Here is a 13,899-nt window from a genome sequence, read left to right as displayed (position 1 = left end):
AATTTTACCCTTTGTTTATTTTTTATTATACTTTATGCTTATAATTTCTTATTTTATTCTATTTCTTGAATTTAGTCGTCATGTTTTTCATTTAGTTTTATTTTCCCAAAAAACATATGTTATCTGATTTATATCAAGTTTTAATATTTTTAGTTATTATATCATTTTTTTAGAAATTCTAATATAGTATAACAATTGGTTTTTTTTTTAATTTATTTGATTCTATTGTATTAAATTAATTTTGTTGATTGCAATTTATTCACATTAATTTCTGAGTTTTTATTTTGTACCTCTAGTATAAACTCACTCATCCTTAATTATCTATCTATGTATTTTATATTTCAATATTTAGTTTATTTTATTACATTTTAATTATTTACTATATTTTGTAATGATCCATTTTCATTCTTCTTCTATGTATTTTCTTGTTTTATTTATTTTTTTATTTTATGTACAATTTTATTTTCATTCTAATTTTTTGATCATATTTTAATTTTTAAGTTATCTATTTTCCTTGGTGTTTCTACATTTATTTCAATAAAAATATAAAAGAAATATAATTATTAAATAAACTAATATAATAGTACCTTCTTTTGATTATCATAGAATATGAATTGCATATGCTAGTTTCCTGTTCTTAATAAAAAATACATCTTTAAAATGCTCTATTTACATTCTCTTTTTAATGAAGTATGTCTTTACTAATTAACTCTTGCTTAAGTAATAAATAGAAGGTACGGAAAAAGAGCAGCAACTAAATGTGGGAGTTCATTAATTAGATAAGGCAATTATAATCAATACTTTCTCATTAACATAACTTTTATGCTTTTACTAGCTTAGTTTTATTAAAGCGGGCATGGTAAAATGATGGCTATTTGATATTTTTAGTAAATCTCCATCAAATTGAAATTCAAGGATGTTGATAACGAGAATTAAAAATTTTTATTTGCCACAAATATAATGACACCCGTATCTAAGTAACATATTTGTTGTATTTAACAGTTGATGCACATATCAGAATACCTGATATACAACGAATTGGATAGCACCAGCAATTTGCGAAAACACAAATCCTTCCAGGCCATTCGGATCAAAATGACTTTCCCATTTCAATTTCACATCTCCATTTTCAGTAAAAATAAAATAAAATAAAATAAAATGATATAATATGGTGACAACATTGTTATCATTTATTACTTATCAATACTATAGCTGATAAACAACTTCATTCAAAAGTAATTCAATCAAAAACCAGTCGAGACCAATAATATTTGTTATTTTTATTATAGCTGCAAATAACAATTTGGATAGCATCCATTAATATATAAGATCAATATCACCAATTTTTTGCTATCACTCTACAAATTGAAAAAGAAAAAGATGGAAAGATATCCAATTGGTTCCAATGTCATTGAAGCTTTACTAATATTTCATCGAGTTACCGAAAGATAGAACTTCATCTACTTGATGTGAGCATCATTGAAACTTAGACAAGGGAGAAGGGAGAATTACAGCTGGCATTAGTTCATGAAACTTTGCTTATACTTCACTAGATTATGAAAAAGATGAAATTACATCTAGTTGACTAGGGATCAATCTTGCCTTCGATTGTGGGCCTCAGTCATATATAGGCATACCTACGATTCAAGTCCTAACCATCATGACTGTTCGACTAATGGACCCTCTCGGAAAAGATTAATCTCCTAAAATCTTAAGATTAATGTGATATTATTTTCTTTTCTTTTTTTTTCTTTATAACCAAGCTCGCCAAAATATTCTAGTTCAAAGAAGTAAATGGCTTGCTAGTTTTACTTGGTTTTCGACTAATCTTTTCCGACAATATTGGTCGAAACTCACATGCATGGACAGGAAGAAACTTTATTTTCTGCATGCTGCCCCAAAAAGAATGTTTGCTATGCTTTTGAGTAGGCAATGTGGGGATCCTCCACAGTGCTAGGAGACAACCATGAACAACCGATTCATGCCATATTGTTGGGGCCATCATGAGATCAAGAAGGCCTATTATCACCCTCTTGCTACTCCAATCATATTGCTAGGGATATTATCAGATCATATGCCCTTGGTGATGAAAGAAAAAGATCGGTCAATTGCGTGCAAGAGAGAACAAGGTTCATGACCCCAAATTCTAATCATATGTCGCGCTTTAGTAGTTTACTAATATGATTTCATGAAGCTAGCTGTCCATTTCAATGTGGGTAACATTCTTTTTTTACTTGCTTGAGACATTGTCTGATCCAAGACCCATATAGAAAGAGAAAGGAGGATTTGTTGCCTAGAAGTTCTCATACGTGCCCTTCATATCAAATTGGACTGGACCCCTTAAACATCAACCAAAGACAATACATAAGAAGAACCATCCAAATAAAGATGGCAGTTAGTGACTGCTTTGGGCCAGTAATAATACAAAATGCACCACATGTTGGAGTACTCAAAGATCTCAATTATGCCGGTCTTTTAAGGTGCAGATGAAATGATGTTTTGGGATGTGAATAGGCAGTGATCGATAAGTAATTCGCATGCGTTTGGTGCTAATTAATGCTGCAGGGAAGAGCATTATTTAAAGTTTAAACCATGGGCCTCCTATGAGAAGCTGTGGATGAAACAGAAGCAATGGTTTGCAGGAGATGAGAATGGCACCCATTTGTAGGAGATTAGTTTAGAAAGATCGCGGGAATGCCACCTTTTGGATTCGAACTCGGAGAATTTTTCTTCAATGCATTCTTCGCATGCACCAAGGAGAGGGGCCAAGCAGTGATCCCAGATCCTACCAATGACAGCAATTAAGAGGTAGACTTGTGGCGATTAGACCAACAATATACTTCATCAAACCTTGATGAAAACTACCTTAACACTTGAAGGCCAACCATATAGATGGAATTAAAATTGTTGAATGAAGTCAAGAATGGAAATCAGAAATCAGCTGTGAGAAACAAATTTGTTTGATGAATCTTGCAAGATGGCAACAAGAAATCAGATGACTCATCAAAGTTCATGGATAGCAGCTCTAACAAAGCAAAATCTTGAGGGACAAAAAGAGAAGTCATCTAAATAGTTGTTAGATTGAGACAGGATCTTGCTGAAGTTTTGGCCAGAGAAAATAGGTTGCGGTCCTTCCCTCGGGAGGGCAAACAATAGCATGAGAAACCTGAGGAATGAGAGTTGATACGGTTCTTGAGATTTATCTTTTTACAATTGGCAAAAGTTTAGACAGTACAAGTTTTTCGCCTAAGACGACATACCAATTCATCCTCCTAGTTTTACTGGAATGCCACAAAAAGGCTCCAGGTAGGTGGCAGTTGCACACAAACAACCATGAAAGATTGTTAGAAGAAGAACAGGACTTCTTGGGGGAAATTCTGTTTTCAGAATGCCACTTTTAATTAAAGATTCTCTTAGTCAATCTATTCGTGTTTTTATACCTCAATTTATGTTCTTTATTTTATATATGATTCAAAATTTTAAATATTTTATTTTTTCTACTGATTTTTTTGTGGGGATGTCTCGAAGAGATGCATCTTTGCATCTATTGGAAAATAGTAATTATTCTACCAAGAGATGCGTTCTTTTTCATGAAGACTTCTTGCTATGAAAAGGGATATACCTTCATAAAGAGCAGATGCATCACATCTGCAAGCACTGCACCATTTGAAACCTATAAACAGAAGATAATAGGGTAAGCATTAAATTGACCGACCAAAGATAAGAAGATTGTAAGAATCTTCCATTATTTCTATTCCCCATTTCACTTTCTCCTTAAGACGATCAGCACAGATTCTATTCTAAAAGGAGGGCCACCTATAGAGTGCCTCGAACCGAATGGTATTTTTCTAACTTTTTTCTCTTAGAAGTATATCTTATACTTCTTATAAAATAAATGAGTAGCAAAAATGAATTTTCCAGCACAGTCTACTCGCATTTCTTGTTATAATGACTCGATTTTTGAAGACAAACTCCCCAAGACGTGACAAAAAGAAGAGAATCGAGTTTAGTGTTGGATTGATTGGCTAAATTCGGTGATTGTTAAAGATGCCACCAGTGGCTGATTGTTTCATCACGACTGATTCACCTTGTCCTCAAAATCCAATCTTTTCTCTTTATTGATCTTTCCCCTGTGAGGTCTGCATGGGATCTACAAGGTCCCCTTCTAACTGTCTGAAGAGCCTTCAGAAAGAGAGAAAATCAGTTGGAAAGGGAAGAAAGAAGAAAGGCGAAGGACAAGCATACTGTGCTGTCAAAACTGACGGGCTAGGAAGCATATGAAAAATTGAAGAGGCCTGCGTGAAGGCTGTTCTGCAGCACAAAATGATGCACCTGCAGATTGATAGAGAAATGAAGTTGGTTCAAACTCTTAAAGATATGGTCAGCAGCGTAAGATTCATCATCAAGATCATGAGTCTATATATGTGGCGGCAGGGGTCAGCAGATTTTCTAGTCATCGATGGTGTCTGCTGAGCTCAGAGCCGTCTGGGAGGGCATCTCCTTTGCCCGACAGACACTGGGTGCGGATCGGCTCATTCTTGAAGGCGACTCATCCACGGTGATCGATTGGATCCGGGGTCAAGATTATGCTGGCGAGGATAGGCCGTTGCTCGACATTCGCAGATTACAGCAGGAGTATGGCACCCTTAAGGCCACACACACCTACCAGAAAGCGAATGGTGCAGCGGATTAGGTTGCCTCCTATGCAGCTCACCACTTTAGAGGCTTCGTTTGGCTGGAGCGTGCTAGAGTGCCGGGTTTTTATCTGTTTTATTGTTTTCTGATTTTGTTGGCCACATCTACACCCATAGGGTGCGAACTGCCGTTGTACAAAAGAAAAAAGAAAAAAAGAAAGAAAGAAAGATATGGTCACTTCCTAAAGGAACTGAAACCTCTACTTTCATTAAGGACTTCTATAACTGAATGCATCCCATCGCTATTGCATAGAGTTCTCTGCTACGCTTTTGAGAAGTAGTTTCAATAATTTGTTGTCTATTCAAATGCGACATTGACAAATTTATAGCAACGAAGAGCATAAAAACATGAAAGCAAACAAGACAACGAAGGCAGAGAAGGTAGTTTTACCATGAGAAGATTAAAGAAACTCTAGATCATCATTAGAACTTAGAACAAATCCAGAGAAGCCTTCAAAATTATAAGCTTCAACAAGGAGAACTCAAGAATCCTTCTTCTTCTTCCATCTGATCAACAGGGTCAAGAGGCATGCAGATGAGAAAGTCACACATCTCTTTACCCAGTTTTCACAGCGCACCTGAGAGTTTAGCTTGGTCAACTTTACCAGCTATAAAAAAAAAATAGAAAAAAGTAGATCGATCTTAATGTCTTACAGATTCTCATCACATCTATGCCACTAGGAGTTGCATAGAACAGGTATAATTTTCTTTTCTGTCAGAACCAAGAATTAAGTGAAATACTGCAAGAATGTTAATTGATCAACAATGCCAGATAGTTGCTTCATTTGATCATCATACTTGCATATTGCTCAACATTTTCTTATTATACCAGATAACCTATTTAAACAAATTACTCATACATTTCAACAAAGGCAGTCCGAATGAAGAAAATGAAGTGGAAGCAACAAACATGATCATGGGATAACGATGAGTTCAGAATTTCACAAAATTACAACATTAGCAACACATACTTTGGAGTCTGCTCCCCTACCAACGCTAGTCAAATACGTGAAAAGTAAACCAACAAGATGGCTTATTAGTTGCTGAGTCCATGACACATGATTCCTGATTTTTCCCCCGGCCCCATGTTGAATTCCACATGGTTATGCAAATCAGGTTACAAGCACTACAACTGTAGAAACAGGTTTCCCCATCTTCTGGAAACATCATTATTTCCATCACAGAAGCAAACAGATCTTAGAAAGGAACATAAACTCCTTAATATGTGTCTATATTAATATTACATGTATGGTGTTACATGGGCCTAGGATTTATCCAAAGAATTTTGAGAATGCTTATACAAGAAGAAAGAGAAAAAACTTGCAGCCAGGAAAAGTCAGAAAGAAGTAAATGATTATATAACAAAAGGTTAACAATTGAATGGGGAGTATAAACGAGGAGCCCTACACATAAACTTGAATTCTTCCTAGTCAAACTCTAGTAAACAACATATATACTACGAAAACCTTGTGGGACTCCTAGGACTCCATTAAATTGTTTTTTATCTAAAGAAGAAGCTTTCAAACAAATGAAGTTCCTGCTCATTTTTGGAAACTGGAACCCAAGGTCGCACTACATAATCTGGTTACCATCACACGGTACTGAAAATACTGCCACAAATTAAAATGTCAGCAGCCAAACTACTAGGGACTAGTCAATACAACTGAGAAGTCCCCAGCGTTCAATTAAGCGTCGTATCCAGCCCCTTAACATCCACAATCAGATTTTTCTAGTAAATTCAGCATGGATACAACCATCCATAAAAATATTTCTAGTCCCGAGTTGATCTTTGGTGCAGCAATTAGTCTCCTCACGCTTCCTCTAGCAACTCATGTTTGCAATTAAAGGCCCATCTGGAGTTAGTTTAAAAAATTAATAAAGAAAACTACCAAGTAACAGTATACTTCTGAGTTCAGCAGGCAAGCATTCAGGAAAGAACTTTTAAAACATCCATTGAACAGTTTGTGGAATGCAAATGTTCCTCTGTTTGAAAATCATACAGAAGAACATTGAAAAACCTCACAAGGACAACCCTTTCTAATGGGTGATGATCATGAAAAAAGTGCATCTTTTAGGTGCAACTTCGATTTTTCATGATTGACCAAAGCAAAGTTCTAATTATTGTGAATCAAGTTTAGTGTTGCTTCTTACGTAAAAGTGGATAGCATGAAAGTATTAGCAGGCATATTAAAGGTAAATTTTACATTAATACTTTTCACTAAGTACTATTATTAACCCCAGGCTAATTCTATTTTTGATGCAATGCAATCCAGCATTCTGTTAAATGACAAAATGCATAGTGCATTACTGATCTTTAACACAAGCTAGCTGGCAAAAAAAACATGTGGAAAAGCCATTTTATATGATAGAAAATATTAGATTGCACAAGGGCATTTAACAAAAAATTATTAAAAGATGTACAATGTGTAAGATCATGGAAAAAAGCTGCTTCATCATTAGTATTAACGATAGCCATCTCGGCGGTCCTGCTCCTCAGATGCTTTATTGGCAGCTTGTACAGATTTAAACCACAAGAAGGCCTACAGCCAAAATTTCAAGCAAATAAACATAAATCAATGCTAAAATTCCATTAGCACATGCAAACACAAGACAAAAATGAAAGTAAAATCACAACTTACTGATGTGGGTATTCCAGTAAAAGCAAAGAATCCAAGCAATGGTGCATAAAACACGCTGTCAGAGCTCAGGACCCCAAAAACAGGTTTCTGATTAACATATTCAAACACAGAACCTACCTGTAAATTAAAAAAAAAAATCCTGTTAGCACCTAGAATGTGAGTGATTCGTGGAACGACTTGAATGAGGATGATGTAGAAAATATACTGCTGCTATAGCCGTCACAGCTGATGCAACTAAATAAACATAAAAGGGTATCGCTATTGTTTGTGGAGAAGTGCTGTCATTGCCTTCATCCCGAGCCCAAGGAGGAGGTTCATCAGAATCAGGTCTAGCCCAAGAGGGAATCTTTTCATCAGATTGGCTTGATTTTGTAGAACCTTTAGTAATAGCCAACACAACAAGCCTATGTAGCAGTATGCTTGATTGCCGACCAAGATGACTTTGGCTTCTTGTATGACTAAGAGATAGAGGTGAGCATCTGAGTTGAATTACCGGCCTCAGTCCGATATACCTACGCGTGCTTTTATTTCTTACAGTAAGAAGATTAGAAGCGCATAGGGAAACCAGTGTAGCCATCACTTTGCTTCTGCTTCTATTTCAATGATGTTAAGCTGGAAATTGAAGGCTGCAAACAAAAATTACCCGTAAGTACAGCATTGTTGTTTCCAGAGCAGAAGATTAAGGTCTAAGCAATGGAAAGCAATCTAAATATAGAAAAACAAGTCATGAGAACCACCACCTTGCTGATACCACTCTCCACAGCATATGTTGGATGGTGTTCATTTGATAGTGGAGCCACATTAGCAATCTTTGCATGTCCCTAATGCAACCCAACAACTATTTGCCTTCTATCCTATGCCCTTTTCTGACATTTCCAGAACTAAGGCTAGCTATTCATTTCAATGTTTTAAAAGGAATTCTCAAGTTCGACACAGTTGCCTATCAGTATGCTTGGACATTTCTTTGCTCTTATATATGTGAATGTGGATTTGAGCTCTAGGCTTTTAGGCAGATGTGAGGACTGAGGAAACTATTATTTTACCACATCACTAAAAGGTGGGTCAGTGGTCTTTTCTGGGGCATCAGCAACAACTTTACCCAATTGTTGTTGGGGCTTCAGTTGTCTTGATAACTTAACGCGTATCTCATATCGTTCTCTGTCTATGATATCCATAATCTGACTACTATGTGCTCTATATGTAATGCAGACCTCCGGTATGCTGAGAGAAGTTGTTATTGTAGTAGTGTATCATAATATTTTTAAATCTAATGTACTGCTTATAAAGTTGGTAGTCTAGACCACTGAACAATTACTTAAAGGTATCTATAAGAGCTAAGGGCTGGTTAAGAAACTAAAGAAAGAAAATCACTGCCATTATTAATTCTTTTTGTTGCATTAGCATGGCATGCATCAATCTAACAAGCTTTTTTATTATTATATATTTTGCTCAAGCATCTAGTTGCATACAGGGTGAAGACTTGTCACTAGCCCTTAGATTTGTGGCTATCAACATGTTCTCCATGGATCTCTGGTAGTGGATAGACATTGACTTGAGCTGAGCTGTGCTAAATTGTATCCACATAGGTGTGGACTTGTTGAGGTGCATCCTTTTTTCTATAATCTGTTACTGTGTTTCATTCTTTGTATCTTCATTTGTAAGTTACCGGACCATGATTCATTAAGATATACGTTAGATTATCCTATTGTTGTGAGCACCATTTAGGTCTATTTCTTGTGAATAGTTTCGGCTTTCTCAATATCTTGTCCTTTTCTCTAAATGAATGAATTGTATCTTTGGAAATGCCTACAGGAGATATCATGCTAAACAATGTTAGCAGACAAGTCTAGTTTGGAGTCATCAAATGCTCACCTCCACCTATTATATCTTAAACCTACCCCCTTCTGCTGCTCTTGCCAATGGTGCAGTATTTGTAAGTTGTAACATACAAAAATATTGGTTAATTCATATTTCTTAAGTATAAATTCTTGAATAGGTCTATATAATAGGGTTTTAAAATCATTTGAATGCCCCTAAAATTACTCCTTTTAAATAACTAAATTCATCCTCATCATACCTAATTTGTTGGCTTACTTCTCTCCTATATTGTCCTGAATTTCTCTTGAATCACGAACCATAAATTATAACTGTTCATATAGATACCATAAATTATAACTGTTCATATAGAATATGTTTTTCCTTTTTCATGTACAAAGAAAAAGGAAAGAAGTCAGCCCTCTCGCGTGCCACATTTACAACTTTTTATGTTTTTCCAATCACTGAATTTCAAACCTAAGAATCACTCACAATTTGACCTATGAATTGCTACACTTTCTATGTCCTCTATTGCAGCCCCAAATTCAACAATGGAATATCAAGGTTTACAGAACTCAAATGCTAAAGTGATGATCAGAAAACAAAATCAATCGTTGTCAGTTGTCTTAACCATCACACTTGTCCTAGCTAATGTTCAAACAAGCATAAGTAAAAAAACCATGCTCATGTTCAGTAAGAGGCAACATTTACCTGGTAGACTACATGATGATAGCAGAGAATTGCTAAAGAATGTTTTTTGCATCAATGAAAATTTAACGTTGTTGAGTTGAACCAGGTCATCTAATTGTTTTTTCTATCCAGATACATAATTTGGCCTTTCCAACTTCTCGGGGCATTTTGAACCTTTACTCAAGCAATTTACACTGCCAGTTTCTAAAACTAACGCCTACAAGACTAAGCGAAAGACTGCCACCTCATTACATAACTGAAAGGTAAATCACAGTACCACATAAACCTCAAGAGCAAAGAGATGCAAAACCTTTTCTTTTTTCTTTTCCCTGAATGGGTCAAGGGGGTTCAAATTGCAAAAGTCTGCAGGATGACAGTATCAAAAGAGAAGAGTAAACTCGAACAACTTTAATAAAAAAAGGCCACATCAAAGGAGGTCAGCGACATAAAAGTGAGCAAGTATGAAAAAAATGAATACAACATCTATCATGAATGAACATATTGATACAAGGAACGCATTATTCACAAAAATAGAAGAAAAGGCAAGTTATATAACATGAACAACATATGAAAGGAAGTTCGACAAAACAGCTCTGAACACAAATATTGTGCATTGTTTTCAGCATGAAGCAATGCAAACTGCTGCATCTCTGACCGTGCATGCGAAGGAACACTGCAACAATCATTCTAAATCAAAAGTTTTGTTGCAGGAAATATCGTTCTTACACCAAAGTCAACCGTGAAAGATGGAAGAAGATTTATCATGGCTCTAATTTCCCTTTGATCTGGTTGATCAAAATTCAAGCACAACAGAAAAATGAAGAATAATAAAAAAAAAGAGCATCATAATCAAGCAACAATCGCTTTTGGACAAGAAAAATGATAGTATAACGATCATTCACAGACACTACAAATAAACATAGGTACCATCTAAAGCCGAACAGAAAAAGTAAAATAAAATATGCAGATTTGCGGGGGGGGGGGGGGAACAGAGAGTAACAGATAAACCTGACTAACATTACAAGATAATACAAAGTTGAATCTGTAATAGTTAAAAATTTAGTTGTTTCTCAGCATAGAATCATTGGATCGAACTCCAACGCCTACCTCAATCGTTTCGACATCATTACTATAGACATTAAATTCAAAGAAACAAAACAAAAACTCGCAAACAACAGCCTCTAGCGATCATAAATACCAAAACCTAACACCAGATTTCCTGAACAACCGCCAGAAATTCAGATCTGAAGAAAATCCCACTTTCATCTCCATCAAACAACCAGCAGAACCATTAAATTCCCACATCACATCCCAAAAAAAATCCAAAAAATATAGAATAGAAGTGCATACACAAAAATACGTGAAAGAAGAAATAAAACGCATCAAACTCCACAGACACCGGAAGAAAAAAAAATCGAAGAGCGAGAGAGAAGGAGAAGATAACGCATACCTACGCAATGATCGAAGAGCCCCGGATCCGAGGAGAGGTCGAAGAGCAGGCAGAGGGCGACGCGAAGAGAGCCGGGAGCAAATAGAGGTTCGAGGGAATAAGTGGGGAGGCAAGAGTGGCAACGAGGCGGATAGCATTTTATTGGCGGGATGCAGGAGGCTCGCATCATGTCGTGATTCGGGACACAGAGACCCGTTGGGGATTAGAGTCATCAGACGATCGGCGACGGCTTTTTGATCGAGTAAGTCGATCACTGACCGTCCGAATGTTTAGTTCGCTCACCTGAAGCCCTTCATCGATCAATCTCCAATATTCAAATTATTTGAATTTTTTTGCTTTCCTTTTGAGTTTTAAAACTTTGCACTCAGCCGAGTTGTTCTCAAACAATAATAGATTGTACCATTGCACTTGATTCTGCTTGAGATATCTGTTCCACTGTCAAAACAAAACTCTCTTCTATCCTCCTTACTTTTCTTTTTTTCCCTTTTTTTTCTTGTTTTTTTTTTTTTAAACCAGCCGCTCACGTTAATATGGCGTGAGTGCAACCAACTGAGTCAAGATACAATACATGGCATAAAGATTTAGGTACAATCTCGAACCATATCCATGAAATCTCTCGACAGCAAAAGAAGCAACCTAATCAGCATTCAATCTATCCTCCCTCCTCGCGGGATTGTTTCATGCTTTTTTTTCTTTTTTTTTTTGGATATTGCCTTGAGCATTTTTCCACCCACATGTTTCCTGGTGCCATGTTGCCTTGATAGCATGTTTCCCAGCCCATAGAATGCTAAAAATGAAAGTCCATGTAATATGCGAGTTGCGGATGGTTGTGCCTTTTGATATCTTTATGGCTAATTTACTCGAAAATATGGCTAATGTGCTAATCGTAATACATGGCAAGTGATCTGAGTTGGGTGATCTGTTATATACTAGAGGAAGTTAATATCCATTCCTTTTTGTTACCAAATTTTAACACTCGGCTCTTTGATGATTAGCATTTAATTTTTAGTCCTGTACTGACATAGAATTTACACTCATTTATAATAGTTCTTTTACATGGTTATATTGTCTCTGCACATAGCTATATTTTTTCTGCGCTCGCGCTCGCTTATGTCTGTGTATGCCCTCCTCTAGTGTCCTATCTAACATATACATAGTCAATTGAACTGCTCAACTATGCCCTTAGAGGTGGATGTGTGAGTTGCTCGTGCATGTAGCCAATGCAAATTGAAAACAACCCTTTGTATTGAGGTACAAGATGTTTAGGTTCTAGTTAGTCTTCCCCTCAATCCGTTTTTGTTGCGTATGGCATTCATTATTGTATATTTTATTTTATTTTTTGCTATAAAAAAAGAGAAGATGGGGGTTGAGGAGAATCCCACCCGTGTAGCAATCCCCACTGGCCTCTTTCCGTTGGAGAATGTTTGATGCAGGTAGAACATTTTTTACTTATACCCTCTCCACCCGTGGCAGAGCCCCACCAGTATGACAACTCTATCTCCGTGTGAGTACGTCACACCAGCAACACCTAAGTAACGACAGATCGGATAGCGATTCCACCAAGCAAACCATACGAGAGAAAAAATCGTGAAATTGAAAGGCACCTTCATTGGAGCTTTAGAAGCCATGGCATATACTTTCTCAACAATTCAATTGATGATGACTAACCAAGCATGTATATACATGAACACATTATGTATACAATGGGGTATCTCCTCAAAGGGCACACCACCACAACCTGCATGAACGAATTAGTGCATATTAATCATGCTAGATTATAATGATAATTAATAAAAGCTATCCTTATATTACAAATAGTTAGGTAAAAGTTCAAATCAAAGTTGTTTGGCAACCAAAAATGTATGGTTTGAGCTCAATATATAAGCCATTGCCTACAAGTTTGGGCTAGGCCGATCTCAAATAATTTGTTTGCATGGTATAAGCTTGATTCAAACCAGATAAACAATTTGAAATAACTCAACTAAACTTGATTGATGAAGTGACTCATTTATATCTTAAAATTTCACTTTAAAAAAAATAGTTATGTAGTTAACCAAGAAAAATTTAAGTCCCCATTTAATTTTCAATTTTTGTATCGCAAGCCATCCTTATCATACGCACAAGAAAAACAATGCACAAGATGCATGGTAATGTCATGTATAAGACTAGGTTGTGTAGAGATATCAGGTCCATGAATTGCTGTGACAAGCATTTGGCTGTTTTTTTTATTTTTTTAGTACACAGCAATATGTGTATGGGTACGACCAACAAAGCCAGAATAGACTCTCTTCTTCTTCTTCTTCTTCTTCTTCTTCTTCTTCTCTTTTTTTTTTTCTTCTTTTTTTTTTCCGCTCAAACGAGCATATCATATATCAATGGTACGTATACATCAAGTATAATCGGTAAATAAAAGATTTCGAAATGCATCAGGCATTGCACCCTTCCCAACCCATAGGGTGCCTTCTGAGTGACTTCTTACATATGCCGCCATCCAGTCCGTCGCCCCATTAGCCTTATGATATAATGCATATACTTTTTCACCATCAATCAAATATTACAGAGCAGGAGATGAACTCCTCCATAACTGCTCGGAGCCCTTTGGACCCAGATG

The 13,899-nt window shown here is 36.2% G+C and overlaps 1 protein-coding gene across 3 annotated transcripts; it reads right to left on the bottom strand.

The window, feature by feature from the left end:
* Positions 1–4,944: 4,944 nt before the first annotated feature.
* Positions 4,945–11,417, bottom strand: LOC103705013. 3 transcript variants are annotated; one of them, XR_003385254.2, is made up of 6 exons: positions 11,289–11,417; positions 7,539–7,959; positions 7,334–7,450; positions 7,116–7,234; positions 5,349–5,406; positions 4,945–5,272 (listed from the first exon to the last, which is right to left on the bottom strand). XR_003385254.2 is itself a non-coding variant. In XM_008788578.3 (5 exons), exons 2-4 carry the CDS (start codon positions 7,908–7,910, stop codon positions 7,157–7,159), a joined length of 567 nt encoding a protein of 188 aa, XP_008786800.2. In that variant the 5' UTR covers positions 7,911–7,959; positions 11,289–11,417; the 3' UTR covers positions 4,945–5,272; positions 7,116–7,156. The 3 variants fall into 3 exon arrangements, 2 of the variants coding, with proteins under 2 accessions (XP_008786800.2, XP_008786799.2); XM_008788578.3 differs by lacking the exon at positions 5,349–5,406; XM_008788577.3 differs by lacking the exons at positions 4,945–5,272; positions 5,349–5,406 and having other exon boundaries at positions 7,038–7,234.
* Between the last annotated feature and the right edge of the window lie 2,482 nt (positions 11,418–13,899).

The sequence above is a fragment of the Phoenix dactylifera genome, chromosome 12, assembly GCF_009389715.1.
Source record: "Phoenix dactylifera cultivar Barhee BC4 chromosome 12, palm_55x_up_171113_PBpolish2nd_filt_p, whole genome shotgun sequence".
NCBI classification, from domain to species: domain Eukaryota; kingdom Viridiplantae; phylum Streptophyta; class Magnoliopsida; order Arecales; family Arecaceae; genus Phoenix; species Phoenix dactylifera.
The sequence above is the reverse complement of the archived record's forward strand: the minus strand, read 5'-3'. Positions and strand labels throughout refer to the sequence as shown.